At 37.9% G+C, this 25,907-nt stretch overlaps 2 protein-coding genes across 7 annotated transcripts; both read right to left on the reverse strand.

Annotated features, from left to right (window-relative positions):
- Positions 1 to 407: 407 nt before the first annotated feature.
- LOC116250284 (ubiquitin receptor RAD23b-like) lies at positions 408 to 9,129 on the reverse strand. 2 transcript variants are annotated; one of them, XM_031623904.2, is made up of 12 exons: positions 8,772 to 9,129; positions 7,775 to 7,936; positions 7,300 to 7,338; positions 7,092 to 7,204; positions 6,961 to 6,999; positions 4,503 to 4,680; positions 4,251 to 4,409; positions 4,099 to 4,173; positions 2,757 to 2,804; positions 2,570 to 2,679; positions 1,067 to 1,145; positions 408 to 920 (listed from the first exon to the last, which is right to left on the reverse strand). In XM_031623904.2, the coding sequence occupies exons 1-12, from the start codon at positions 8,835 to 8,837 to the stop codon at positions 804 to 806; spliced, it is 1,185 nt and encodes a 394-aa protein (XP_031479764.1). In that variant the 5' UTR covers positions 8,838 to 9,129; the 3' UTR covers positions 408 to 803. The 2 variants fall into 2 exon arrangements, with proteins under 2 accessions (XP_031479764.1, XP_031479763.1); XM_031623903.2 differs by having other exon boundaries at positions 7,092 to 7,213.
- A 2,584-nt stretch (positions 9,130 to 11,713) lies between these two features.
- On the reverse strand, positions 11,714 to 25,518 carry LOC116250687 (uncharacterized). 5 transcript variants are annotated; one of them, XM_050076887.1, is made up of 14 exons: positions 25,369 to 25,518; positions 22,599 to 22,694; positions 19,825 to 20,297; positions 18,738 to 18,815; positions 18,487 to 18,644; positions 17,949 to 18,024; positions 17,395 to 17,462; positions 16,901 to 17,150; positions 15,325 to 15,486; positions 15,093 to 15,196; positions 14,953 to 15,006; positions 14,780 to 14,863; positions 13,192 to 13,355; positions 11,714 to 12,034 (listed from the first exon to the last, which is right to left on the reverse strand). In XM_050076887.1, exons 3-14 carry the CDS (start codon positions 20,168 to 20,170, stop codon positions 11,887 to 11,889), a joined length of 1,692 nt encoding a protein of 563 aa, XP_049932844.1. In that variant the 5' UTR covers positions 20,171 to 20,297; positions 22,599 to 22,694; positions 25,369 to 25,518; the 3' UTR covers positions 11,714 to 11,886. The 5 variants fall into 5 exon arrangements, with proteins under 5 accessions (XP_049932844.1, XP_031480367.1, XP_031480366.1 ...); XM_031624507.2 differs by having other exon boundaries at positions 15,093 to 15,199; XM_031624506.2 differs by lacking the exon at positions 25,369 to 25,518 and adding an exon at positions 23,264 to 23,784 and having other exon boundaries at positions 15,093 to 15,199.
- Positions 25,519 to 25,907: the final 389 nt, after the last annotated feature.

The raw sequence follows: 25,907 nt of genomic DNA on the forward strand, positions 1-25,907 counted from the left end.
TCAATGAGTCAGCAACTCCATTAGCACGACACGTCTGAGATCCCTGAGATGACCAAATGTCCTGAGAATTTCAGATTCCCCATGGCGGGAACTCGAACAAGCTCAAGGAATAACGTTTGCCCAAGGGAAACAAAACTCCCGTGTCTTCATCCTGAGAATCGGAAATCCCTAGTTGAAGGAGTGGCTCCAATTACTACGCTGATACTACAAAAAAAACCTAGTTGGAATCCCTTATCATTTGAACAGCTTTGTAGCCGGAGGAAACATGGTGTAAGCATACTGCTCTCCGTGACAGCTCGGAGCATCAAGAGCTCATGCAAGAGGAATTACGTAGAAGCAGAGTAAATCTTCCTTCCAACAACAGGAACTCTAACAAAAAAAAGTGAACAAAAGGCATCCAAGGGGAGTGTGTTTATGTGCTTGTAGAGCAAAATTTTTTAGCTCAAAGAAACATAAGGAGCATTCTCTAGTCTTTTAACTACATAAGTAATGGTCGACCAAGCAATATTAGTGGAATTGCACCTAATTAGCAAAGGATTTTCATTAGTGACAGCACGTGAGGCCAACCCATACAACAAGAACCATAGAGAACCCCAAAAGAAAAACTGAGAGATCGACCTGGACCCAGAAGTTCAACGGGCAAAGATTAGGGAGAGGTTGAAGAAGCATCCTTGAAAAAGCGAACAGACCACGATCCTTACTCCATCGAAAGTCCATGGCTAAGACAAAACCATCCTTCCGCCAGATTAGCAACTGAATTGAGCAGACTCGGCTGGAAAGGCAGTAGATCATCCAGTGTACCATCAATCTTCATAGTCACCAGCATTTTCTAACAAATAGTTCACTGCAAGTTCCTCATTCTTGTCACATGCCAAAAATGCCTCAATGACGAGTGCCCTGTCGAACCCCATTGCTTCAAGCTGAACAAATGCACACACTAGTTACAAAAAACTAATTTACAGCTAGAGAAGAGAACAAGATTCAGACACTGCGAAAACAGAGGAAGCATGAGCCTAATACTACACAAAAATTGACCGCAACAGTGTTCCCTAGTTTTTATACTCACTCGTTCAATAGCCTCCCTCTCCTCGGGCGTAACACTTATTGACTGGGGCATGTCCTGCTCGAGCTGTTCAAATATATCTCTGAAATGTAAAGCAATGTCAGTACCTGGAGATTCTAGCCCGTCATTAACTGAAGATTCAGTATATATAGCCACCCGAAGCAGCTTAAATCTAAACAAAAATTAAATGGATTACATACTTATATTTGTACGATAGCCGACAGTAAGTGAAGAGATAAGCGAAAGGCAAACTATGAAACGAAAATTACACAAGAGTGACGAATACGAAGGATAATAAAACCTAAACCAAGAAATCCAACGCAAGAAGGCAAACAAATTGAGCTTAACTCATTTAGGCCCAACTCTGTTAATACAAGTTCAAGTGTCAAATGTAACTCCGTATTAACCAAGTCAACTTTGAGGTTTATACTTTATAGACTTGACTCATAAGCACAGTAAGGTTTTGGTATGCACATACGTTCAGCCTCTCTCTCTCTCTGTCACTTTCTTGTCTGGACCTAGACGAGCAAACTTCATAGCACTAGTTCATAATTGCTTATTGGGTTTGACAGTGCCCTCAACTCAGTCTGAAAGTCTCTTGTTCTCTCTATCTCTCTCTGTGGATGATGAAACACCCAAGGAAGAGTCCCCAGAGAAAGGTTTTCATAGCAATGTGGGAGGGGTGGGTATTGGAGCATGAGGGCTGGCCAATGTTGGAAGCCATAGTTTTATGGATTTATGACACTTCAACATACAAGGCTGAGCGAGTCGACCTTGGGCTTGAATTATGAAGCTTGAGTTTAGCTTCAGCTGTATTCTATATTAAGCTGAACCAAGCTCGGGCTTGACCACCATGCTTGTGTACACCCCTAGGTGCAAACAGAAGACTACAATTTTTGCTACTATTTTTGGCTGCAGAAACACTTGCTGGCTCATGACCTCCTTTCAGTACTTCTGAACGTACAATCTACAGAATCAAACTAACACAAAATAAAGAACATCGCTAAATCTTGCACGTGCAACTGATTCTTGAAGAAGACAACACATAATATAGAGACCGTAAAGATTGAGAATTTTAGGGTTAAATTTAGAGAATATTGTAATGCTGAAAGCAAAAAGGAACCTCACTGATACAGAAAACATGATCGATGCTATGGTTTTTTTTGGTAATCATGTGAAACAGACTCATAAGCACAACAAAGTGGGCAAAGCTAAAGGTATATCTTGGACTTTGCAAGACTCAGTACTTGAATATAGGCTTTATAATGCTCGACACCCAAAGGTTCAAAGCATAACAAATACTCTAGTCTCAAAATTACTTCTTTTCATCGGACAACCATGGTTGAAGTGTCAGTCCATAGCAACTAAGCCATGCTGAATGTGTCTACGAGGACATGTACTATACAAAAAGGAACATAATTGTTCACTTGTTTGACTCGAATATATAATTGACGACTGATAATATCTGCCCATAAAAGCTTAGCAACTCTGTGAAAGACTTCTCACCCTTCAGATCCTTCTAGTGGCTCATTAATCAACTGAAGGAACTCAGCCTGGTGCTCCTGGATCAGCCTTAGAAGCTGTGGGTTCTGCTTACTTAGCTCTTGAAGCATAGGCTGAAAGGAGACAATCATTTTCAGAATTTGGTAAATGAACAGCTCAAAATATAAGAGCTACTGTGGAGAATAAATACCTGTAAAATCTGCGGATTTGCCTGGACCATGGATCGTAAAGCTAAGAACTGGAAAGAACAAAGAAAAGTTTAGACTAAATTTGAATACCCATGAACAGAAAACATCTGTCGATGAAAAAAATTATCATGTCACAAGTCAAAATTTGTAAGCTATTTCAGCCATCGACAGCCCGGTGTAACTTACGAAATCTGAAATCACAGAGACAGGAAAAAAAACATCTAAAACACTTCAAATAAACAAAAGAGCCTTGACCACCAAATGCATCGCACAGAGGAACACCAGTATCAACTTGAATTGAAGAGGATTATAAATGTCTTTGATGCTCATTAAAAAGGACAGACAGGCTGCACATGCTCATACTGTTGCAATGAACAGACCATTGCCAATGACTACGTTTCACTGACTTGTCCTGGATTTACCACAGCAGCATGATTACTACAAAGAGCGAACTTGCAGACCTTATTGCTAGGCCCCTCTCCTACCAGAGCCAAATATCCCATCCCAACTGAACAAGGAAAGAGAGTCCTTAGAATAACCTGAAAGGTATTAAATATTTACGTTCTTAAACTACTTGTGCCTAACCCAGGAGGTCATGACCGATTTTAACCTCAGGCTAGATAAAATTTCCAAACATCGACTATAGTGAAGTCTGCACCACGTATGTCATAATATCACAAATGCACTTATTACTAGGATGCACATTCTTTGGAATGGTTATGAATAAAGGCAACCAACTTATACATTCGCAACATTGACAGTCCATATTTAAGACACCTAGATTCTGGGCACCTTTTCCCCCTTAGTAATAGCTTTAGATTTCTGTAACCATTTACAACTAAGTACCTTCTATTATAGCCAATATAATAGAGTATTTATGTACCTCCACATTTTTCATGGTACTGTAATTGCATTTATCACAGGGTTCCACATTTTTTTTCATGAGAATAAGATTATTTGTAACCATGCATATTTCTAATGGAAATTCAGCCTTACTAGGTATAAGCAGATGAGGCAAGGGCAGACATTTTATCTGCTCCAAGGAGCCCCCTTTGTTTAAAATTGGTGACGAACTTGGTCATTCAAGCCCATTTCCACCATGAGTTTTATTGTTGCTGCTATAGCTGCTGATGGTGAGGCTAGGGGGAACAAATCACTTGGAAACTACACATGACAATAAGCAATCGACCTTTTCACTGTAGGGAATCCCTTGCCTGATGAACTAGAACTAGCTCCTTGGTTAATATTCCATCTTAGAGTTGTCTGTATACTACAAAGACAGAGAAAATCAGGCAGACACATTCCACACTGCCAATGAAGATAAAGAGAAGCAAGGAAATACACCTGTGGGTTATTCCGGAGGAAATCTAGAGAACTACCCCCAGCACCAGTTGTTCCAAGTCCAGGAGCACCTTGTCCCTGTTAAGCAATGTAATGTTATTTTATATGACGAAGATCAAATATGTTAAAAAGCACAAGAAAGAATTAAAGTTGACCTGAGGAAACAAGTTCAGTGGAGATGCATTAGGCCCTCCAGAAGGGGGTGCATTTCCTGTAGCGCCAGCATCTGTGGGAGCAGTTGCCGCTTGACTTCCTGCTTGGCTTGAAGGAACACCAGCCACAGACACAGCAACTTCTGCCGTCGCTGGAATGCCCTGAAAAATAGCACACGATGCACAAGTTATGTGTACATCCAACAGTGTGAACAATACCAAAATCAATATTCTGGTACATCCAAGGAATCTTACAGAATATAAATAGTCAACAGCTCGTTCAGGATTGTTATAAGCAGCACGAAGTGCACGTGTAACAGTCTCCCTGTCCCAGCTGCCTCCACCCATGTCAATCAATTGCTGAATCGTTTCCTCAAGATTATTACCTGCAACCAAGTTTGAGGCAGCCTGACCATATGGATCAGCAGTCACCCTGTAATTGCTCACAATTAGAAACCCACAAGCAGAGCTGTAGGAAAGGATATGAAAATGAACAGATAACCATTTATGCAGTTCACCATTGAGTATCCCATACATAAACAAACATCTTTGTTGCAAGATTATAAATGAAACTGCAGGAGCATGCAAGGGACTGACACATGGTAGGTGGGACAAGAACAACTGAACTTCAGAACTTGGCACAATCTTTCATGGTTTTAGCCTAGAGTATGGCTCTCAGGGGACTGGATTGGGCACCAACGGGACATTTTCAGCCACTCCCAACCTCATGCTTGTTCATGTAACCATTGCTTAGGTCTAGCTTAACAATTTACAGACTTAAGTTCAGACCCTCCTGCATTGGCATTCAAAATCCTATTTGACTTAGCACTTGTCCAATCCTTCAGAATATGAACCAAAAACAGCAGATATGAAACACAAAGGGGACTGCATCCATGAAGTTGCTCGAAGTATACACAACAAATAAACAAAGGAATGGAACAAAGTGAGTAACACAACAAGATGAAGACAACTTGGTGTGCAATATCCTTGCATAGAGATTCAAGTATCCATGTTAAATTGTTAATATCTATAAAGGGTTCACAGGTTTAAACTTTAAAACACTAGCCTTAATGGATACAGATCTTTCGTAGTGCACACAAATGAAGGGAGGTGAGCAAGACTTTGACCACATGCTTGTCAAGCACAATGTATCATATCTCTGTCACTTTATCAGTTCAATTTCCAGTCAAAGTTCATTGTGATATTTTTCTTCAATAGTTCATCTTCATCATCCAAAGTGGCTAGAAGGTCGCAAACTATGATCCTTGATATGTGCAACTCGTATGGCTCCAAAATCTATATGCCACTCAATCCCAGATGCAGTTACTATGGACATAATCAAGTGCACTTATCCTGGATAAAACCCAGCACTTCAACGTTGAATTCCCTGACAACTCCTTATGCCAAGAGGCTAAACCTTTAATGCCTTTCAATGCTACAGCACATAATTTAACGATCCAGTACGCAGAAGCATAACTGCACATTCACTCCTTATGCCAAGAGGCTAAACCTTTAATGCCTTTCAATGCTACAGCACATAATTTAACGATCCAGCACGCAGAAGCATAACTGCACATTCACTTGTATACCAATGATCGTTAGAGGCTTAGAGCTATACACTTCAATTTTCACACCATGATATGATGAGCATCAGTTTTTAATTTTGCATTAAGAGCTATCCAAGGTTCCCATTGAAAGAAACTGGAAGAGGTTCTCATGTGTAAGGCTAATGGGCAATGAATCCTAGCTCGCCATGTAAAGAAACTGGAACAGGTTCTCATGTGTAAGGCTGACTGGAAATGAGGAAAATTCGGAAACATTAAACATCCTAAAATAAGATTCAAAAGTGTGGTAATAAAGCCTTTACTTATAAGTTATGTCTTGTCAGATTAATATAATGCAACTTACATTTGTAAGATGGTGGAAGCAATCTTATAGATCACATATCAAGGCATAAAAACAGCTTGGTTAAATTGAGAAAATAAAGCATCCTGTAAAATTGAGAAAATAAAACATCAAGTTCATTCTAATTCACACTTCATGGTCCAAAAAACAATCAGTGCTAACCATTGTCACAGATACCACTGATTTTTAGTGAGAAAAAAGCAAAAGAAAAAAACATGAATCTGGAAAAAAAAGCCCAAATGAAAATGAAAATATCATTTGTTTTACATTTTTCATTTTCCCCACAAAAACTGTTTCTAACATGTTTTAAATTTATTGATGTTTCTTTAATTTTTCTAATAATTAATCAATGCTTTCGTTATAAAATTAGTAGAAAACTAAAAATTGACATGATTTTTTCTATTATTTTTTATATTTTTAAAGTGCTTGAATTTGAGAGTTTTCCCCAAGAACAAATTTCCCATTCAGTATCCAAGAAAAATCTCATTGATAAAAAACCCGAGAACAAAATTTGTGACAATCGTGCCATTTCTTCAAAGTTCAAAGTGATATTGCAATATCTCATGATGAATACTAATTCGTTTTGAAGCACTTTAAGCATAAGCAAGGTAATGAACTCAGAGGAGACAGAAAATGAGCAGAAAAAAAAAATGCTCAGATCCACAACCAACATAAAAGCAACTAATAGACCAAGGTCTTACTAAGATCATTTCAATATTTCAAATGCTGCTGATAAATTAGTTTCTGGAAGCAATAACTATATTTTAAGCAAAGCTCCCAACGTAAAGGGCAGAGAAAAAGGTCATACTCGGTGGCTCTATCAGAAACTGCTGCGCTTGAAGGGGCCCTGTCACAGACTCACAACAACGTACTGAGGCGTGAGCATGGAGCAAAAAACCATGGAATTATCAACTTAAGAAATGAAAAATGGGAGCATACACTTCTTCTGAAGGGGTTTGTGGCACAGGCAATGGAGTGGGAGCAGGAGGAACAGAAGCAGGAGCAGGAGGAACAGAAGCAGGAGCAGGAGGAACAGAACTTGGTGCCGAAGACTGTTCCAGCTTGAAAAAGAATTTTAAGCAAGAGAGGAGATGAGAACCCCACAGAGGAAATAATGTAATCAACTGGCATAGACATCCCAATATACCTGAATCGACGAGGTTCCACCTTGCCCAGAGGATTTACTCTACAATTTTAAGAATTAAAAAAAAAAGATACTAAGCTGAGTGAAACAGTAAGGAATAACAAAATTACAATCAGAGAAACAGATGTCAAAAGCCATGTACAGATGAACACTGAATTTAGGAAAACGTCAGCCAAGATCAAAGATGGTTAAAGAAAATTGAATCTTCCTTTTGGGAACAGAAATTTTGACAAATATTACAAGCTTTGATCAAATTATAATCATACTGACTCAAGAAACCATAAACAGAAAATGATCAAATGAAATAGTTGGATAATTGGGACATTGAGTCATAATAAAGTGGTTTTGGGTTCAAATTTCAAAAGATCTCTGCCGACTGATTAGGCACCAACCATGTCTATCATAATATTATTCTTTGAAGATTAAAGAATTGAGTGCTAGTACCATCACTAGGAAACAAAATGACAATATTATATACCTTACTGAGCATCACAACCAGGAAACTATCTTCACTAACTTTATTGTCTTCCAAAGTTGTCTCATCTTTCAAGACCTTGCCACTATGAATCAGCAACTGCTGCGCATATGGAAAGTTATCTTTCCCTTGTATTTCTTCTATCTGCTTCTTAACGGCGATAACCTAGAGAAGGCATATTATGTCAAAATCTAACCGCAAATAAAGATCATTGTTCATTATATAGTATATACCTATGAAGAACAAGGTGTAGTAAGGAAAAGCCACAACTGCAGCCACATAGGAACACACACAAAATGAAAAAGAAAAATAACTTAGGCCACAGAAATTCCAACTTAATAACTCATGCAGTAAGAACCTAATAACGATCTCCCATGCAGTCGAGAGAAGGAACGTCATGATGGCAAAAAATATGGTCCAGGAGTCGTGAAATAGGACGCCAACGGACAAAAGCTACAGTTCTATGTTCCATGATTCTTTGGTACACAACGCTAGGTGCCAAACTTGGCAACAAAGCAATGTTTCATCCTTAAAAGATTCATTGCCCAAAGGTTAGCCGCCAGAAAGAACGAAATCCAAGAAGCGTGATAAAGCAGACCCATCGGTCATAAGCAAGCGACGCGTTCTGCTAGATTCTTAACCTACGTGTATATTTTTCCCCTCAAACGCCCTAACCACTTCGAGTTCTTCCTTTCACAGTTCATTAAGGAAGAAATTCAGAAAGAACGAACGACCATTTCCGTATCTGAGACAGGAAAACGGATATGAAACGAAGTATCGGGAACAGCATATGATAGCTTCATCAGAATGCTTCTCTTCCGGCTTGTTTAATGTTAATTCTAGAATTAAATGAGGTAAGGAGTTGGAATGGCAAAGCTCCACCATCAACTCAATAGCCGACCAGAGAAAAGGGGAAAAAAAGTTCAAAATTTGCGAAGAAAAGAGAACGGTGACCGACACCAAGCGGGCCCAAAAGAAAACACCATTAGAAAACGCTCACCGTATCATTGGGTTGAACATTAATCTCGAAATGGCTTCCTTTCAATGTCTTCACGGTCAACTTCATCGTGATCGTCGGAGGAATTCCTCCGCTAACCGCCAAGGGGGGCCGGAAACCGCCGGTTGGAGGACCAAGAGTCTGTCACTCTCTTTCGAAAGTATTTGCGGAATCAAATTGGCTTAGGCCTATATCTCCCGATTCCGACCAGGAAAAAAAATCGCCAGTTACGAAACCCTAGAAAAGAGAACCGCTCGGGTCAGAAAGAGAGAGGGAGACGCAGAGTTCCTTGCTTGGGCAGGCGGGGCTTCGCTTATACGGACGTGGCCCACTTTTGGGAAGAAAACAGCTGTCCATACCGCGGGCCTTTTTTCTTTAGCCCGAGTCGCACATCTTGGACCTAATAACTTCTCCAGAAAAGCCTGACATTTCCGACTTGCTGGAAATTTTAGGGGCCCGTTTAAGTAGAGGGCTTTCTGGTTACATTTACGACTTGGAACAGAACAAACTTTATTTTTCTTATATTTCCTTATGAAATTGAAAAGTATCTCACATTTCAACAACAGAAAATACTATTGCCGCTTTGTTCAACTGGAGCAAGTTTTAACATATAAATAAATTTTAAAAAAGAAAAAAGTTTGACATATTCTCAAGAGATTGAGACGACCTTTTTTGATATTTCCCTTGATAAAACACTAACATTACCCTCCATGGTTGCCATAAGGTGTGTCTTGAATGTGTCGGTTGAATATGGTAAGCAGGTTCACGTTTCAATCATCGAAGCTCGGTTTGAAAGCATATTTATTTTTTTGGTAGTGCCCCGACTTACTTGTATTCTACGATAGCAGATGCTTCGAGGACATTTTATTAAACTTTGTAGAAAAAGTTAGTCACATGGAATTCAGTTATATTTGCTTATGCTCCGTAGACAAAGTACATCTGCGGTTGATCGCTTTAAATTGACGCAGGAAGCAGGCGTGAAGCCGGATCACAACACCTTTGTTGGCATTCTACCAGCATGTAGTTTTGGCTTAGTTGAAGAAGGATCAGTCTAAGATAGTGTTCAGCCTCGAATCCAATGTTTCGCTTACATTCATGCGGAAGGTCGGTCACAGCATCGGGCGGTAAGTGGTGCATGAGAAGCTCACGGCATTGACAGATCAAGGGGATGGGCTATATTCCTGATACTGAGTTTTTGGTAGCAACTTCTAATTTCTTAACTCCTGGTTTTGTTTTGGTCAATCTCATGTCTCTCCTTGGATAATTTAGATGAAATTTTGTGCTTAGCAAGAAGAATAACTACCAACCTTAAGATTTTGGAACAAAAACACGACCAGATGGCTTCTCATCTAAATAATTCAAATTTGTCATAACATAGAAGAGTGAAAAGTGTTCTCGTCTCCTTGTTAATTTGATTTATATTTATATTTGTATACAGTAGGAGTCAATACAGTTAAGATGACGCCGTTCACTGCTTAAAAGCAATTGAATAATGAGTTCGGCAACGCTTGCAAACACTGTACTTTTATTAACAGGCAGCAGGAAAGATATTAACAATACCTGAACATTTTATGCACTGCAATGAAGTTTCGGCTTGTTGTCAACTAGACTAGTACTGATCTAGGCGTAGTGCTGAAAGCAAGGCACCATGGATTTCGACCCCCTTCCGTATCCCATTCTAATTTTAACTTGCCGTTTCCTGACCAGTTATGGACAGATATGTGAATGATTCAGTTGTAGATCTCGGAAATGATCGACTTCAAACAAAACAAAGAGATGCGAAAATGGATGAGAAAACGGTTCTGGTATGGAGAGATGGAAAATGCCAAAAATGACTAGTAACCGCCATAAGAAAAGAAGGAAAGAGAGATTGAATACAAAAAAAAAAAAAAAAAAAAACAGCTAGTCCGTCTTAGTCTCTTTCTTCATCCTTTCATCTCGTTTCTGCCGTTGATGGTCCATTTACTTTTTCGTGGCTGTACTGACTTGCGATCCAAGTTTTGGTTTTCATGTATTGAGCTTATCAACATCTAGCCAATTTCAAGACCTAGACAAAGGTGGTTAAGAGTGATACGTTCCATCATTTGAACACAACTATTTGGAACCACATCTAACCAACTTGAAGACCTAGAAATGGGTGCTTAAGAGTGACACATTCAATTTGAATATAATTATTTGGTATCAAGTATTAGGGGACACCTTGACGATGCCCCGAATACTTAGACCCTAGGATTAGGATCATTTGAGTAAACATGATGGTACATACCATTAGGGTTACCAAGATGCCATTGATTCTCTAGATAAACGATGTCAAGCTGATTCAAAACCGTTATTTCTCTACTATGTTTTAGCAGCGAATTCAATGGGTGCCACTACGGCTTAGTCAGTACGCCAGCCGCTAAGAGCCTTCAATCAAGTAAAGAAACTTTCTTCTTGAGACGTGAGGAAAATTATTCTCATTCATAAAATCAAGGGATCAAAATCTCTCCTCACACGAACACGTGGGCACGTGCCCAAGTATGCACACTGAAAATTGGCAGTGCCCGGTAGATAAATTCACGTATACACAAAGGAGCTGGTCATGTACTAGGAGTAACAAAGAACAATATTTTTTAAGACAGCCTCTCTATTATGTTGACATGTCATGGTCAGAAGTCAGCCCTTTTCCAGCTTGGGTTTTCCAATACCAGAGTGTGTGCTCAATTATTTTCCTAGTCAAAAAGACAAGCACAGGGATTGAGCCAAGACGACCTAAGGTAATTACAATCACTCAGAGCAGGGAAAAACACCAGCCGGAACAAGGACCTAGTTTTCTGATAATGCATGTCAAATACAGAACCATCTCAGCATTTCTATAAAAAGGTAACGATGAAAATGACAACAGCTCGCCAAGTTGGTGTAATTGCAGAATGACTTCAAAACATCCTTTGTGCCTACAATCCAGGTTTGGTTCTGCTAAAATATGATTTCCACTTAAACATAAATCTGGGTAACAATAGGGGTTCTGACATGTTACACGGCTGCAAGGAGCCAAAAACTCATTCCTATAACATTATAAAAAAGGAAGAGAAAAGGCAAACAAATTTAAAAATGAAAAAGTGGTACATTTACAGCTCCATTAGGTCCGTATCCATAGGCTACCTGGAGACAAAGGTCTTTCATCTCTTGATTGTGAGGTTTGTGTCCTTGGTGGTGGCGGATGAACTGTTATTGGGAGAACCCATTCCCCTTTCTCTCTTCCTTCCACAAGAAGAGGATGGTCATATCTGAAAGCAACAATATTTGGTGCTAAGTGCACACCCAGAGATCATTGAGAAAACAAGCACAACAGTTATCAGCATAATGCAATCCTCTTGAATGCATGAATCAGCCAACATGATTTATCTATCAGCCTGATTCTATGAAGGAGAACAACAAAAAAATAGGACAGATAAGTGACAAATGACTGCCAGCAACGAGAAAAGATAAGCTTAAACCTGTCCAAACAGGTATCATGATGAACAGGTTTCAGCATGCAAAATGTATCCATCTCAAAGTGAGGAGCATTGTTTCTTGGCAGAAAGCATATCCAGCTATGTTCTTAAAATGTCTCAACGAACCAATCATCTGAACGAAGAACATTTTTCAGTAAAAGGATTTGTACCGTGTGGCTTGATTTACAAAGTCCAAAAAGAGGGACTGATCATTTAACAAAAGAATACGCTAGACCAGCTAATATATTACCACCATACTAAAATCTCTCTCTCTCTCTCTCTCTCTATATATATATATATATATATATATATATATATGCTCAACAAGTCCTTGCAGTTTTCCTTCACACCAGCCTTGCTGACCCATTTTCAATAACTTAGAGACTAACATTCATGTGGTCTTCAATTATTTAACCAAACCGGCTCTTTTCAAGTAGTTTTTCAGTATTTTAAGTTAGACTTGAAATTTATAAGAAATATTTTGTGTTTGTGTGCGTGTACGTGTGTGAGAGAATGTGTGTGTGTGTGAGAGAGAGAGAGAGAGCATTTTAACTTTTATAGTTTGCATGATTTACACAAATTACTCTCCAAAAACAAAATCTAATCTCCTTGCTGTGTTTCACATGCTCAGTCCATATTACAATGTGCTCAAATATGCTCCTGCATAAACAATCTGTCTTTTCCAATTAACAGCTAAATCCTCCAAGCAGTCATAGTAGCTATCCAGTTTTGACTTCACCTTCCTCTTAAATTTTGACAGTATCACCTAAACATTCTCCCAAAGACCAGTTGACAAACTAAAATCCAAAATACCCTCGAGCAACAACCAGAGCCTAAAACTGGTGAGAAACACTCCTTGAGCCAGGTGGTTTGTCTAAGATACATATTTATATCCAGCACTTTTCACAACATGATACCATACCAGAAACCAAGTAGCCAAGCTAAAATACCTTGTCCAATCAACGTTGCCTGGAGTAGTAACAAATTCAAAGCGGAGAGACCATTGCACTGTAACATGCTGTGTAGAGAATGACATTGGTCCATCCATGGGGATGGAGAAGAGGAAACTTGATTGAACCAGATCGGCAACAACTTCATAGTGGTCACTGTGAACCTATGGATGAGAACACACTCATTACAAGGCATTAGCCACAAACACATACAGTTATAAAGCAAAAGTGCATAATACTGACGGAACCTTAGGAACATATTGATCTAAGCCCCCACTTAGACGCTTCTCAGCTGACCCGTATTTCTTTCATATCATCTCCACAATGGACATCAATGTAAAATTAGAACGCCAATTACTATGTAACCAATGTGGATGAAGATGAATCATCAGCCAGCTACCTCTGCAGCTGGATGTTCTTTTTTTACTTTGTATTGCTAAAAACCGTTGCAGAAAAGGGCATTGGCGATGACCAGTTGCTTGGCCATGGTTTTAGCAACGGAATACAGCTTTTGCTACTGCTTTTAGCGACACAAAAAAAAAAAAAAAAAAAAAAAGAAAACCATCTGACCAGACAAATAGCCAGCTGAATTAAATTTTCAGGTGGATGAAAGTTTCAAATGGCAATTACACGAGTTTAGAATTTGCTTGAGGTTTTATCAGCAGAACTTTGACAAAATTAAATTCAATTAATATTTAAAAAAATTAACAAAAAGGATATAGACTCTTCGAAAGAAGGATTACTGAATGGCCCATAGAGAATGTCTTTACTTCCAGACTTTTACTCTTATAGAAGAATATTGGAAAAAAAAGGTGTAACTTATGATTCATCAGACCAGTTAAAAAGAAGAATGCAGACTTTCCTCACAGGAATTAGTTGTCATCGCATCAGATGTCTTGATTACAGATTTATCAAAATAAAACGGAAAGTGTGTCGAGGAAAATGGAAAAGAATAAGTTTCCAATCACAGTTGCAAGCTGAAGCAGTGTCATGGATATCGCGATATTTTCGAAGATATCGCAATATTAACGTCAGAAATAAGAAAAACAAAAAAAAAGGGAGGAATCGTGATATTTTGAAAAAATGGAAAAAATATTATCACGTTTTTTTGGAGATTTTTTCCCATCTTTTTATTTTTCTATTATTTAGCATTGATATTATCATCGATTTGAAAATAAATTTAAATTAAATTATTTTCTTCATTTTATTATCATTAAAACATTCTTTTTATCACTGTTATATAGTTTTATTTATGTTTACCTATTAGTTTCTCATTTATTTAATTTATACCTAACTTTTTAATTTTTAAAATTTTCTGAGTTTTTCCTGAGATTTTCCAAAAAAAAATCAACTTTGTTGTTAAAAACCCAAAAAATCTCGCCGTTAAAAACTCGATAACGATATTTGTGACAATAAGCTGAAGAAATGAGCTTCTGAATGTGCATAATCTTCTAGCAACTACTATGGGAACATGCATCTTGATCAGAAACAGTTAAATCATAGATTATTGATCAAAATACTTGTCATGTTTTTTTTTTCTAAAACCAGAAACTAATTTTATGTACAGAAATAAGGTCCACCAATTTACCTTTGTAATGGTTGGGGAATGTCTCCGAGAGGGATGTATGAAGGGCTGACTAATGGTTTCCGAGGTCTCCAATGTTATTGATACCTAATATGGAGAAAAGGACAAAGGTAGCTTTTTAATAATTTAGATAACATCAAATTGTGATCCCAAGTAAATTTGTCAAACTCAACCACCTCAAGGCATCTCCTAGATCCATCTCCATGGAAAAAGGTAAGTGCACCACCTATCTGAAGCCATGATAAATTAAACAGAAGGTTAGGTAAAAGCTAAAAGGCTGGGACTGTGTACAAAACAAAAAGTAACTATATCTTACCATGTCGTTAAAGTAATATATTGAATCAGAATTTTTGGGGGAAAATCGAAGCAAAACTTGATCATCCATCCTGATATTATAAGACCTTCCCCGAACAAAGCTTTCTGCTGCAGGAAATTTGCTCCATAGAAAATATTAACATCATGCTATATTTATAAGGGGAAAAAAGAGAGAGAACAAGTAATAAAATCTATAGGAGGACTTGGAAAGTAAACTGCTTTAAGTGTCATACTTTCAGAAATGCTTGGTGAATTCTCCCCCGTCTCATCATTGCCAAAGAAGGGGTTAGTATGTCTTCTCAGCTGACTTGGAGAAAGAATACCTGATGGATAAGAGCCAAGCCTTTTTTGCAAGATACTCTTTCCTGTTGAATTTCCAACAGACGACAATAAATCTGCGATATGGAAAGATGTTAATATTTCTGACGTTCATAGTTGGAAGTGCTGGAAGAGTAAATTGCAGAAAAAAAAAGAGGAAACCAATATTTCTGCATTTTAGAGAATAAACAAAAAAATAGGATAATTTCCAAGTCCAATGAGATGAGAAGGAATTGTGGATGGGGATTTTATGTTACATAGATGTGTACGTGCACCAGTCACATATTACACATTTGCATTGATGTGATGTATGGGGAATTGAAAGTTGCTTGGTACAGCGGTTTTCTAAGACTAGAAGCATGAGAATGCTAGAAATTAGAAAACCTTTGATACTATTGAAGTTATAGGCCTATTGAATGGCAGACTATGTCACATGGATGTAGGAAACTACAGATAATGCAACATCACCTGATGAAATATATCAATTCCTAAAGAAACAGGATAAGAGAACACAATTGTGCAGCACTAGAGTCTTGTGCATGCCCATGGATGAAATTTCTGAATTATAAGCAAAAACATCTAAACATAGATGTTAAAGACAAAAGGACAGAAATGAACCCAAAAAAAAAAAAAGATAACATAAACCAAGTAACAAAGTGCTGATTCTGTCTTCCCATCATCTGACTATGCACATCAAAATTCCTGGGGTGTCTGTGAATCATCCCGCATCAATGCAGACACACATGACAAGTGTAAATCATAAGTCAGATCACAATGACTCGACGCAAGCAACATAGAAGTGTCGAACATGATTTATTTACTAAGGATAAAACCTTTGGATTGTGGTTTTCCTTTTTGGGAGAAAAGCATGAAGTTTTTAATCAACTAGGTTTGTGCAAATTGTGGTTGCCAATTTTTGGAACACTTGAAAAAACAACTTCTATGTTGGATAACATAATTCAGAACCCTTTTCATATTAAACAAATCGTGTGGATAACATTTACAAGGATTAGTCTTAAAAAATCTAAGAAATATGGAAAGGAAGGCAAATTTTTACTCAATAATCCTATATGCATTGTACATGCATTAAAGGAAAAAAAAACAAACCATCAATAAAGCATGAATAACATTTTAACTACAAACTCACAAAGAAAAGAACCATTCTAACGTTTACAATAGTTTTTAAATTTTAAACAATGAATCCAATTAAGCAAATGTAAAAATATGACACGATTTAAGACACAATTTGAATGAAAAATATGCCCGCGAGTACAAAAATAAACAACCAATGTCATTAAAAGGAAAAAATGAACCTGCAAATACTATGAACTATGTCCTGCACATATTACATTGTGCCGTGAAGTTCACAGCATTTCAACAAGGGACATACATGCTAAGTTGTTTGCATGACAAGAACCCGTGCATGAGTGCCAGCTCCATTTTCCAGGCAAGGCAAGATATCACAGTTAAACTGGAATAACAGTTACTTACTCCCATTAGCTTCAAACAAGTCTTCTGTTGTAGATATTTGAGGTACCACCCTCACTGAAGGAATGCTTGCACCTTCCGCTTGGTGATATTCCTTCCCAGATGTAGATGGAGGTGAGTGCAAGGACAAGGCACTACCGAATGCAGAGCCTAGATTTCCTTTTGAATGGCTATAGGATGCAACAGATGAAATCTCATCTCTTGCACTGTCATAGTCATCCTCAAGTCCACTAGAAACTTCATTAGCCCTAGCCTGGTCAAGAAAAGATTGTTTTTAAGTCTTAAAAAAATAAATATTCAATGTGAAAATAAATTATCAACACAAAAATTAATCCCCCCACTGGTTCCCATGCATTTTGGCAATTTTCATTTAACCATGAGAACACATTTTCTCAAATTCATGGCTTCAATCATACTGATTAGATTAGTTCATGACAACACATTTGCTCAAATCATCAACATTTGCTCAAGTTCATCACTTCAATCTGAAAACTTACCCAATCAGACTCCAAGCTTTTTTCTCTCCATAGTATATCCATCTGAAGTACTCCATTTGAAAATCTATCTGCAGAGAAAGTCGTCATTATCTACTTAACATGATCGGCAGCACTTAATTCCTTTAACCAAATACTGAGAGTAAAAAAGAATGAATTATTTCTCGATCTAAAATCTGGCTTAGATAAGTGACTGCAAGTTTCCAGGCATTGCACAAAGTTTTTGTTCCACAATCATCTCAAACTTTTTTGGTCGAAAAGTGTCACATTTTAGAACCGTTGGCAGCCTTAGACGGTGGAGTCATAGTGTTGTACTTGTACAGAATTCATCATATCACATCCATCAGGGTAAAATATGAATGATAAATACAACAGCAGCAAGAACAACAGAATAACTGATAATGCAAAGATTTTGTCAAACCAACAAATTTTCCTAACAAGCTGGGGGGCTCATTGATGCAAAAACAATATTAAAAATATTCAATATTTAAGAGAGCGAGAGAGAGAGAGAGAGAGAGAGAGAGAGCTGGTGCTAGAACTGCAAAAAAATAACGTACCATCAATATAATTCCCTTCTGTTGGTACGGTAGTAAATTTCGGTGTTGCCCATATATGTAATGGAGTACGTGCTTCCTGCAGAAAGATTCATTGAGAGATATAAAAGGGTCACGTATTCATGCACTCCATTCAAACAAGAGAGACTGCATTTGAATCTTATTAAAGGATATCATTTAAAAATCTGAAAGCCCTGCAGTTCAAAATGCTCAAGCACAAACACTTGTATACCTCAGGATTGAGAGCATGACCAGCATAAAACTAATGTACACATTGCTTTAGTTTAACAACACCAGAGCATGCAAAAGGAATGAGGAAACAAGAGAATGCTAAGATGAACACAATGTGTTGTCACCAAGAAGAAAATGTACTTCCACTTGCCAAGATACTTATTTGTGTTAGAAAATACAAATATTCTACTAAAAAAGAAGGTGACAACATGGATTGCTTTATATCAACAGTGAAATTTTCAACAAGAAAGGAATGTGGTACAGAACATATCCTTTTTCTAGTAAGCAAGAAGAAGAATTTAGACTTTACCAGATGAATTCGATCTTTCAAAGCTTCCCCATTAGAATAATAATTGTCTAATACCAACCATCGCCCACTCAAACTGCTTCTAATGTAGTAGAAGTAGCGAACAGAAGTTCCCTTATATGATGGTGGAAGGACTTTTGGAACCTGAGCCCTTACCATATCTGCAATGGAGCAAACCACAGGAAAACCTTAAACTAACAAAAGAAATAGAAAACAAGAAAAGATCCACAAGGAGAAGGAATGAAGAGTGTTACATGTTTTTGTCCCACCAGAAGAAACAATGACTTTTGATATGATAGATGCGCTAGTAGAGTTCAAAAAAATCTGTTCACCTGCATATTTATGAATGCACGACTTAAAGCAAATGATTTAACCAGTGGTTTTTTCATTCATGTTAAAACTTAGAAGCAAATCTCCTTGGGCTTGTAAGCTGCATTTTTTGTGAGTGTAAATTCCTGTGGCATTATTAAGAGTTTAACATAGTTGGAGGGAAAATATCAAATAATTGATTCAGTAACAAGTATCTCAATAATGGCTCCTTCAAAATATCTAATGCATCAAATCTCATGGTTAGGTATATAGGAGCAGATTTGAGATTTACAACTTTGCTTTTGGAGAATTTACATGGAAGCTTAAAATGGAGCTACCAAGAGAAGAGAATAAAAAAGGAAATAGAGTTTCTCGTTGGTATGACAGCAGCTCAATGCAAATAAAGGGCTAAGAAATTAGATGCTAAAAATTTTGAGAAAGAGATAACAAGAGTTTCCACACTTGATATCAGAAACAGAGAGAAGGTATGTATTGAGGCAATGACAGAAAAGACATTTTTAAATAGGAACATAAAAATCATTTCTCAAGCCCCTAACAACTTAACAGCAGGGACAGAAATATTTGCAGTCATGTCAGCATGTGCAGGCGTTTAGTAAACACTTTTGCAAGTAAACAATTTATGAAGCAACAATCCAGATGTTGAACAAGAATGACGTAGAATACTAAGAAAAAGGCACCAACCTTAGGAACACAATAAGAAACACTGCTGAGGAGTTGGGTGGTTTTCTTCAGAATAATATTAAGACACATAAAAGACAAATGAACTTTTAAGTTGTTCCTTAAGGACTCGCGAGATTCATTTAGAAGACTTCATACAAATTTGTCCAACATATAATATGTATCCATCTGTGACTAATTACACCTGAGTTTATGCATATATAAGCACATAAGTTTGCTTCATCCAATCAGATCAGCATGTCGCAGCTAACATATAAAATTATAAAATGATTTTGAGTCAGCATATGTATGTGATACTGCCCACCATTCAATGTGGAAAGCGCGAAAACATACCTCGTCTTTGTCTTGATCCCGACGATGGTTTTTGTGTGATAAACCACTGGGTATCCAACTTTTCAACTCCCTTTATTTCAATTGTAAGGTTTTCAATCAAGAAAGGACAAGCATAAACTGTAGCATCATCTGATTCATGGTTCCTAACTGCAGCATCTGTGCATTGAATTTCAATGGTTGCATTGATGAAATCATCTGGTCTATAGACTTCTTTATCAGTAATCAACCTTAAAGAAGGAGCAGTTGGATGCTTGCTCTTTCCAGAAAGGTGATTTGACAGCTTTTCATCATATAAAAGAGCCCTACTGCCAGAAAGGGGAGGCCTTTGGGAAACTTTGGGTAGCATTTCCTCAATATCCACTTTCCAAAAGCTCCTCAAAAGATTGAAAAGATTTCAGTGACATTTCCTCAATGTCCAGCTTCTAACATTTTGACTAGGACTCCTTGAAGTATTTGGTGCTTTAAAAATCAATCTGCTCATGTAAAAGTGATTTGAGTGAAAATTGCATTCATTGACAGGAAATATTTGAAGAATCACCCATAGACCAAATAATAGGAAAAGCACATGAAAGAAAAAAATCTTAAGGATTAGATTTGATTATAATGTAAAATAAGATGTCCAACTCCCACAAAAAGCAAATGATGATGATGCCAAGTCTAGGATTTACCAAGGATAGGACTTGAAGCTGAAGACAAAACACAAGACTGAAAGAACAACAAAAGAATGGACCATCATAGTAGCATTTGCGAAGCAAAACCATTACTTGCAATGCAAGAATCGCTATTACAATAAAGGCACACATGAAAGCTCTTCTCATAGTCAGACCAGGAAATAGCATCTGCAGGATTTGAACCCAACTCGATACAGCATGTTCATATCCAACTAATTTATTACAACAAAGAGATTTTGTCATTTTCTTCTACAGATGAAAGGCACAACAAACATTCACTTCCAATAGATGTTTGTATCTTCACTTTAGCAGGAACGTTGGAACTAATCATTTGTTAACTATCTTCTTTTTGCTGTTGATAAATGACTACCACACTGACAATTACTACTATAAGGGCACACATTCAGAAATGTTTAGTACCTAAACTATAAACTCGAAAGACACTAACATTACTCTATATGTTTTCAACAAAATAAGTGGTTCAGTTTTCTAGAGTAACAAGATCATGGTGTGAGTATCTAGAAAAACTTATCACCATTTTGTGTTTCATTGGTTCAGAGAAGGTGTCTTTGATTTTTTTTTTTTTTTTTTGAGAGTTCGATCAAATAGAGATAAAATTCTAGAAATAATTTGACTGTTGCTTTGATGAGCGTTGTGACTCTGTGAGATCCCCACAGGCCATAAGGTGTTAACTGTCTCTCCCCCCCCACCCCCCCCCCCCCCCCCCTCACCCCAATGTCGAGATTAACATGAACCAAACAGAACATAAACACATTGCTACAACACAAAATGAAACTATCAAAACTGAACATATGATAAAATTCTGATCATAAAACTTCTGTCCATATAGCCCCCATAATATGGACATGCAAGTTATCCTGGACATACATATAACCTGACCTCATATAACCAAAAAATGAATTAAACATGCATAAAACATAAACACCAACTGAACAGAAAAGTTGAGCATAGAATTGAACATGTGTCATCATTGATTCTGCTTGAGTAGAACATAAACTCAAGCTGCTCGGGTATGGATCTTAAGTTTATTCTTAGAAGCTGGAAAGGCTGATAGTTTTAATATACATCAACACAAATACTTAATAACTCTCATAAACAAGCATTCCATGCGACAAATGGTCAGAACTTAATTGCACCTCTTCATATAGGGTTTTCAGTTTCTCAAATAGGATTTTCAGTTTCTCAAGAAAAATCACAAGGTAATGTACACTTTACAAGATCTTATCACCACTCTGAACATATTGATCTTACATTGTGCAGAGCTGTTTTGACAATATCACAAGATTCAAAAGGATTAGCAACTATAAAAGCAACATTCAACCCACTAATATCAGCCATATTCATCACCGGAACTTGAATTTATGCTGATCAAGTGTATTTTAGCCATATCAAGGTATTCTCATCAAGTGCATTTTGAGCTTGATTGTATGTTAACCAACTCTACTATATTGTCATTCCATAAGCATATAAGTTATCAATTCTAGATGTAACAGAAAAAAGGATAATAAAAACAACGTTTCAAACTTTCAAGTTCAATGACCACACTCATAAAATCAGGAACTGCACTACAAAGGGTCACAAGGTTATCTCAGAAATATTGGAAGCCAACGGATGCCCGAGAAGTATACATATAAAGAGCATTATCAAAACATGTTTCGGATATCAAGAGTACTGGCCATTGAAAACCAGCAAAAACTAGCACTTATTCGAGAAATAAATGAAATAGGAGAAATGAATGAAATAGAAGAAATTTAGAGAAACAGAGAAGCACAAACAGAAGAAGAAGAAGAAAACAAAACAAAGCTACAAAACAGTATACATGTGACTGAGCAAGAAACATGTATGTGGTTGCAAACATACCCTAAGGTGATCCTTTCGTAAAAGGAAAAGAAAGAAGAATGGACAATCTCAGCCGTACCATACATGCATGAATTGATGTACATTGGATGCACTTTTCTCATGCAAGAAGAAATTAAAGAACCGAACAAACGAAACAGAAAAATGAAAAACAAAAGGTAAAATAATATCATTCAAAGCAAAGGAATCAAAACTAACATTTTTCCTTTTGTTCTAAGTTCTAACCTCTCTCAGATGCTATCTTGTGAAAATTTTGAAGTAAGCTTCCAATGGAATAACAAATCCATCTGGTCCAGCAAAATTGAACCTTATAGCACCAATCTACACAAGAAAAGCTACAAACATTTACATTCTCACCACTAAAAGGAGAAATGACAAAAATAAAATCTCGTATCACCAACCGAAGAGAAAGAGCAAAATAAGAGAGCAGAATTAGGGTTATTGTCCCTTAATTGAAACCCTTTTTCAGACACAGGAGAAGAGAGGCTACGACCAGCGAGACAGAGTAGACCGGAGAGAGAGAGAGAACGAGACGTAATGACGTTTCGGCCGCGGAGTACCATTTTTTCAGATCGACAAAACAACCTCGTCCATTCCACGTCAAGACATCCCAGTTTTCAATTTCACAAACTAGTTCAACAGCCATCGATAAACACCAACGCCGCAACGCGAAGCATATCAATGGAACCACACTGACAGTTTCGCCATTTAATCAAGAACAACATTGAAAATCAAGAATCCAAGATCTACACAATCAAATAAAGAAATAAAAAACGGAAACGCACCCCAAGAAATAAACATAAAAAGGAACCTTAATTACATAGTCACAATTATGAACTGAGATCCAGAAGGTGTATAAATTTTACGAAGATCAGATTTAAAAATCCTACCATCTTCCGTCGTTCCCCAAGCTCGCACTGTCAAAGATTGTGCACGATGAGGGCATGAGTAGCAACATAAAAGCTAAATGTCGTTCATACCCCTAACAGATCTACATATGCCGCCAACTATAAAATGTCATTAGTACCCCAACATCCGATGATGGGGTTCCACCCGACTATGAAAGTGGGGAGGGGACGAGCCTTTCTCCAACCCTCGTTGCAAAGAACTGCGGTTACCGGCGGCCTAGGAGGGACCCCGAAAGGGGGGAGGTGAGAGGAAGAAATGATCCCGACCTCACTGTCATTGATCAACAACTTTGTTGTTCTCTATATGTCGCCAACCGGATCTGACTTGGATCTGACTCATCCGAGCATTATCCGAATTAGAACCAACTACAAGTGACACATGGTCCGGCGGCAATCATGGTTCGAATTATTTCGCGCAGTCGCGGCGTAGAAATTGAACCTGAATAGAGACGTGCAGTCCCGTTCGCCGGCGGCGTACTGGCTGACCTCCACTGGACAAATCAGCGTTGATAGAGAATCGGCCAATATTTCAAGCAGCTAAACTCGTAGAGCTCTGACCAACTCTAGCTAATGTAACCCAATGATTTAGCATATTTGGGCAAGGTCCCGGTTAGAAGTTGCTCAAATCCTTTTGTAGTTTCTTGAATATAAAGAGAGAGATCGAATGGTGCATTCAAGCCAATGTTGTCAACGTCGCTCTATATCAGAACAAATGCAACGCCAGTGCAGGCTTTAATTTTATTTTCATGTCATGAAATCGAATTTAAAGTAACCTTTCACTGGTTTGAGTGAACATCACAACCGGTAAACTATCTTCACTTACTTTGTTCCCAAAATTGTCTGATCTTTCAAGAACTTGACACTACTGATCTTTCAAGACCAATAAATGCAACCACAGGAACGCACGCAAAGGAACAAGACAAAGAGCATTGATCACAGAGCTTCCAGTTTGAACAGTGATATAAGACAAGTCAGCTAAAAAAGGCCAGCCACTAATTCATTTGACACAGTTTTTTCTCTCAGAAGGGGAAAAAAGAGCACAAATTTCTACACTTCCTGAAAACTAAAGGAAATGCCGAACCTGGTAAAGATATAAAGTAATGGTGAAACATAGTATACTTTTCAACCAACTTAATAACTCCTTTAGATACAGTAAATCTTTTGAAAGTTCCTCTCCCTGTAAATTCTGTCAGAGAATGGGATTCTCACCCTGATATATAAAACATTTCAGAGTTTCCCATTCTTCTATTTGTATGCTCTCGTTTTTTATATAGTCTTCATGTATTCTTAATAAAAGGAAGGGAAGCGTCGCTCCCAGCAGTTTAACATCGTAACTCCGGCACTGAGAACTCATTGTCACAATTGCCAAGAAATTGAGAATATCTTAACATGAAGAGATGGGGACGGCATAGGTGGCAAAAAGATATGTCCCAACTACGCGTGCATTTGCCCCCTACCTCGAGTTCTTCGTTACACGATCGACCAAGAAAGACCGACCATTGCCGTCTGTGAACAGCAACAGATGCTTAATGGAGTGATTAGACAAAAACGACAATCAGCATAGGATAATTTCATCACAATTCTTCTCTTCCGGCTAGCTAAACGCTACTTCTCGCACTACATGATGGAAGGACGGACTCGGAATGCCGTAAACGCTGCCATCAACCCAATAGCCCAGGCCAACAGAAAATGCCCTTAAAAAAAACTGTCACCGTATAGTTGGGCTGAACAGTAATCTGGAAATGGCTCCCTTTCAGCGTCTTCAAGGTCAGCTTCACCGTGATCACCGGAAGAATTCCTCCACTAACCGCCAGGAGGCCCGGAAACCGCTGGTTAAACGATCGATAGTCTATCGCACTCTCTATACAGATTCAAATGCATCTTGCCGAATCAAAGCAGATATCCCCACTCCGACCGGAAAAAGAGAAAAGAAAAAAGAAAAAGAAAGGAACAAGAAATACCGATTAACAAAACCCATGAAATGCTGATTCCAGATCCCATTAGATCCGAGGGGAATCAAACGCAACCTAACAGAAAGAGCTGCTCGATCAGAGAGAGAGAGAGAGAGAGAGAGATAGAGATTGTACCCATCGGTCCCTTTCCCCACTTCTTGTTCCGGTTCCCTCTTCTCTGCTTGAAGGATAACCTTGGCGGGAGAGAGGAACGAAGATCGATCCCAACCTCAACAAATCCAACAGTTTTTTTCAAACTCAAGTAATGAAGAGACGCAGAGTTCCTCGCTTGGGAAGAATACCGCTGGCTTCAGCGTGGGTTTTTTTTTTTCTCACTGGAGTCCCACCTTTTATGTCCAAGTTCTCTAAAGTACCCCGAACGTTTTTAATTTTCTGGAGACCTGCTTCACTTTTACCGGCAACTTTCTAACAGCAGAAGTTTCAAGTTACATTTACTTGAATTTTGAAACACGTCGAACTTTTATATTTTCTTATATTGCCTTGTCAAGTTAAAAAGCATTCCTCACTTTAACGTAAGAAAATAATATTATCATCGTATTCAATGGAGCAAGTTTGAATATACACATAAATAAATAAAAGTAGAAAAATATAGATTTTTTAGGTTTGGGACCTACATAAAGACTTTTAAAGGATTTTAGATCATTGGTTTCAAA

The sequence above is a fragment of the Nymphaea colorata genome, chromosome 3, assembly GCF_008831285.2.
Source record: "Nymphaea colorata isolate Beijing-Zhang1983 chromosome 3, ASM883128v2, whole genome shotgun sequence".
Taxonomy (NCBI): Eukaryota; Viridiplantae; Streptophyta; class Magnoliopsida; order Nymphaeales; family Nymphaeaceae; genus Nymphaea; species Nymphaea colorata.

Excerpts from the sequence above, each read along its gene's own strand:
- LOC116250284 (XM_031623903.2), bottom strand. The coding sequence starts at position 8,837 with ATGAAGTTGACCGTGAAGACATTGAAAGGAAGCCATTTCGAGATTAAT. Across the intron at positions 4,410-4,502 it reads CTGTTGACTATTTATATTCT|GGCATTCCAGCGACGGCAGA; the intron begins GTAAGATTCCTT and ends GCTATTTTTCAG. Across the intron at positions 921-1,066 it reads AGAGGGAGGCTATTGAACGA|CTTGAAGCAATGGGGTTCGA; the intron begins GTGAGTATAAAA and ends GCATTTGTTCAG.
- LOC116250687 (XM_031624507.2), bottom strand. The coding sequence starts at position 20,170 with ATGCTACCCAAAGTTTCCCAAAGGCCTCCCCTTTCTGGCAGTAGGGCT. Across the intron at positions 18,645-18,737 it reads TTCTGGTGGGACAAAAACAT|ATATGGTAAGGGCTCAGGTT; the intron begins GTAACACTCTTC and ends GCTCCATTGCAG. Across the intron at positions 15,007-15,092 it reads TATATTACTTTAACGACATG|ATAGGTGGTGCACTTACCTT; the intron begins GTAAGATATAGT and ends TCATGGCTTCAG.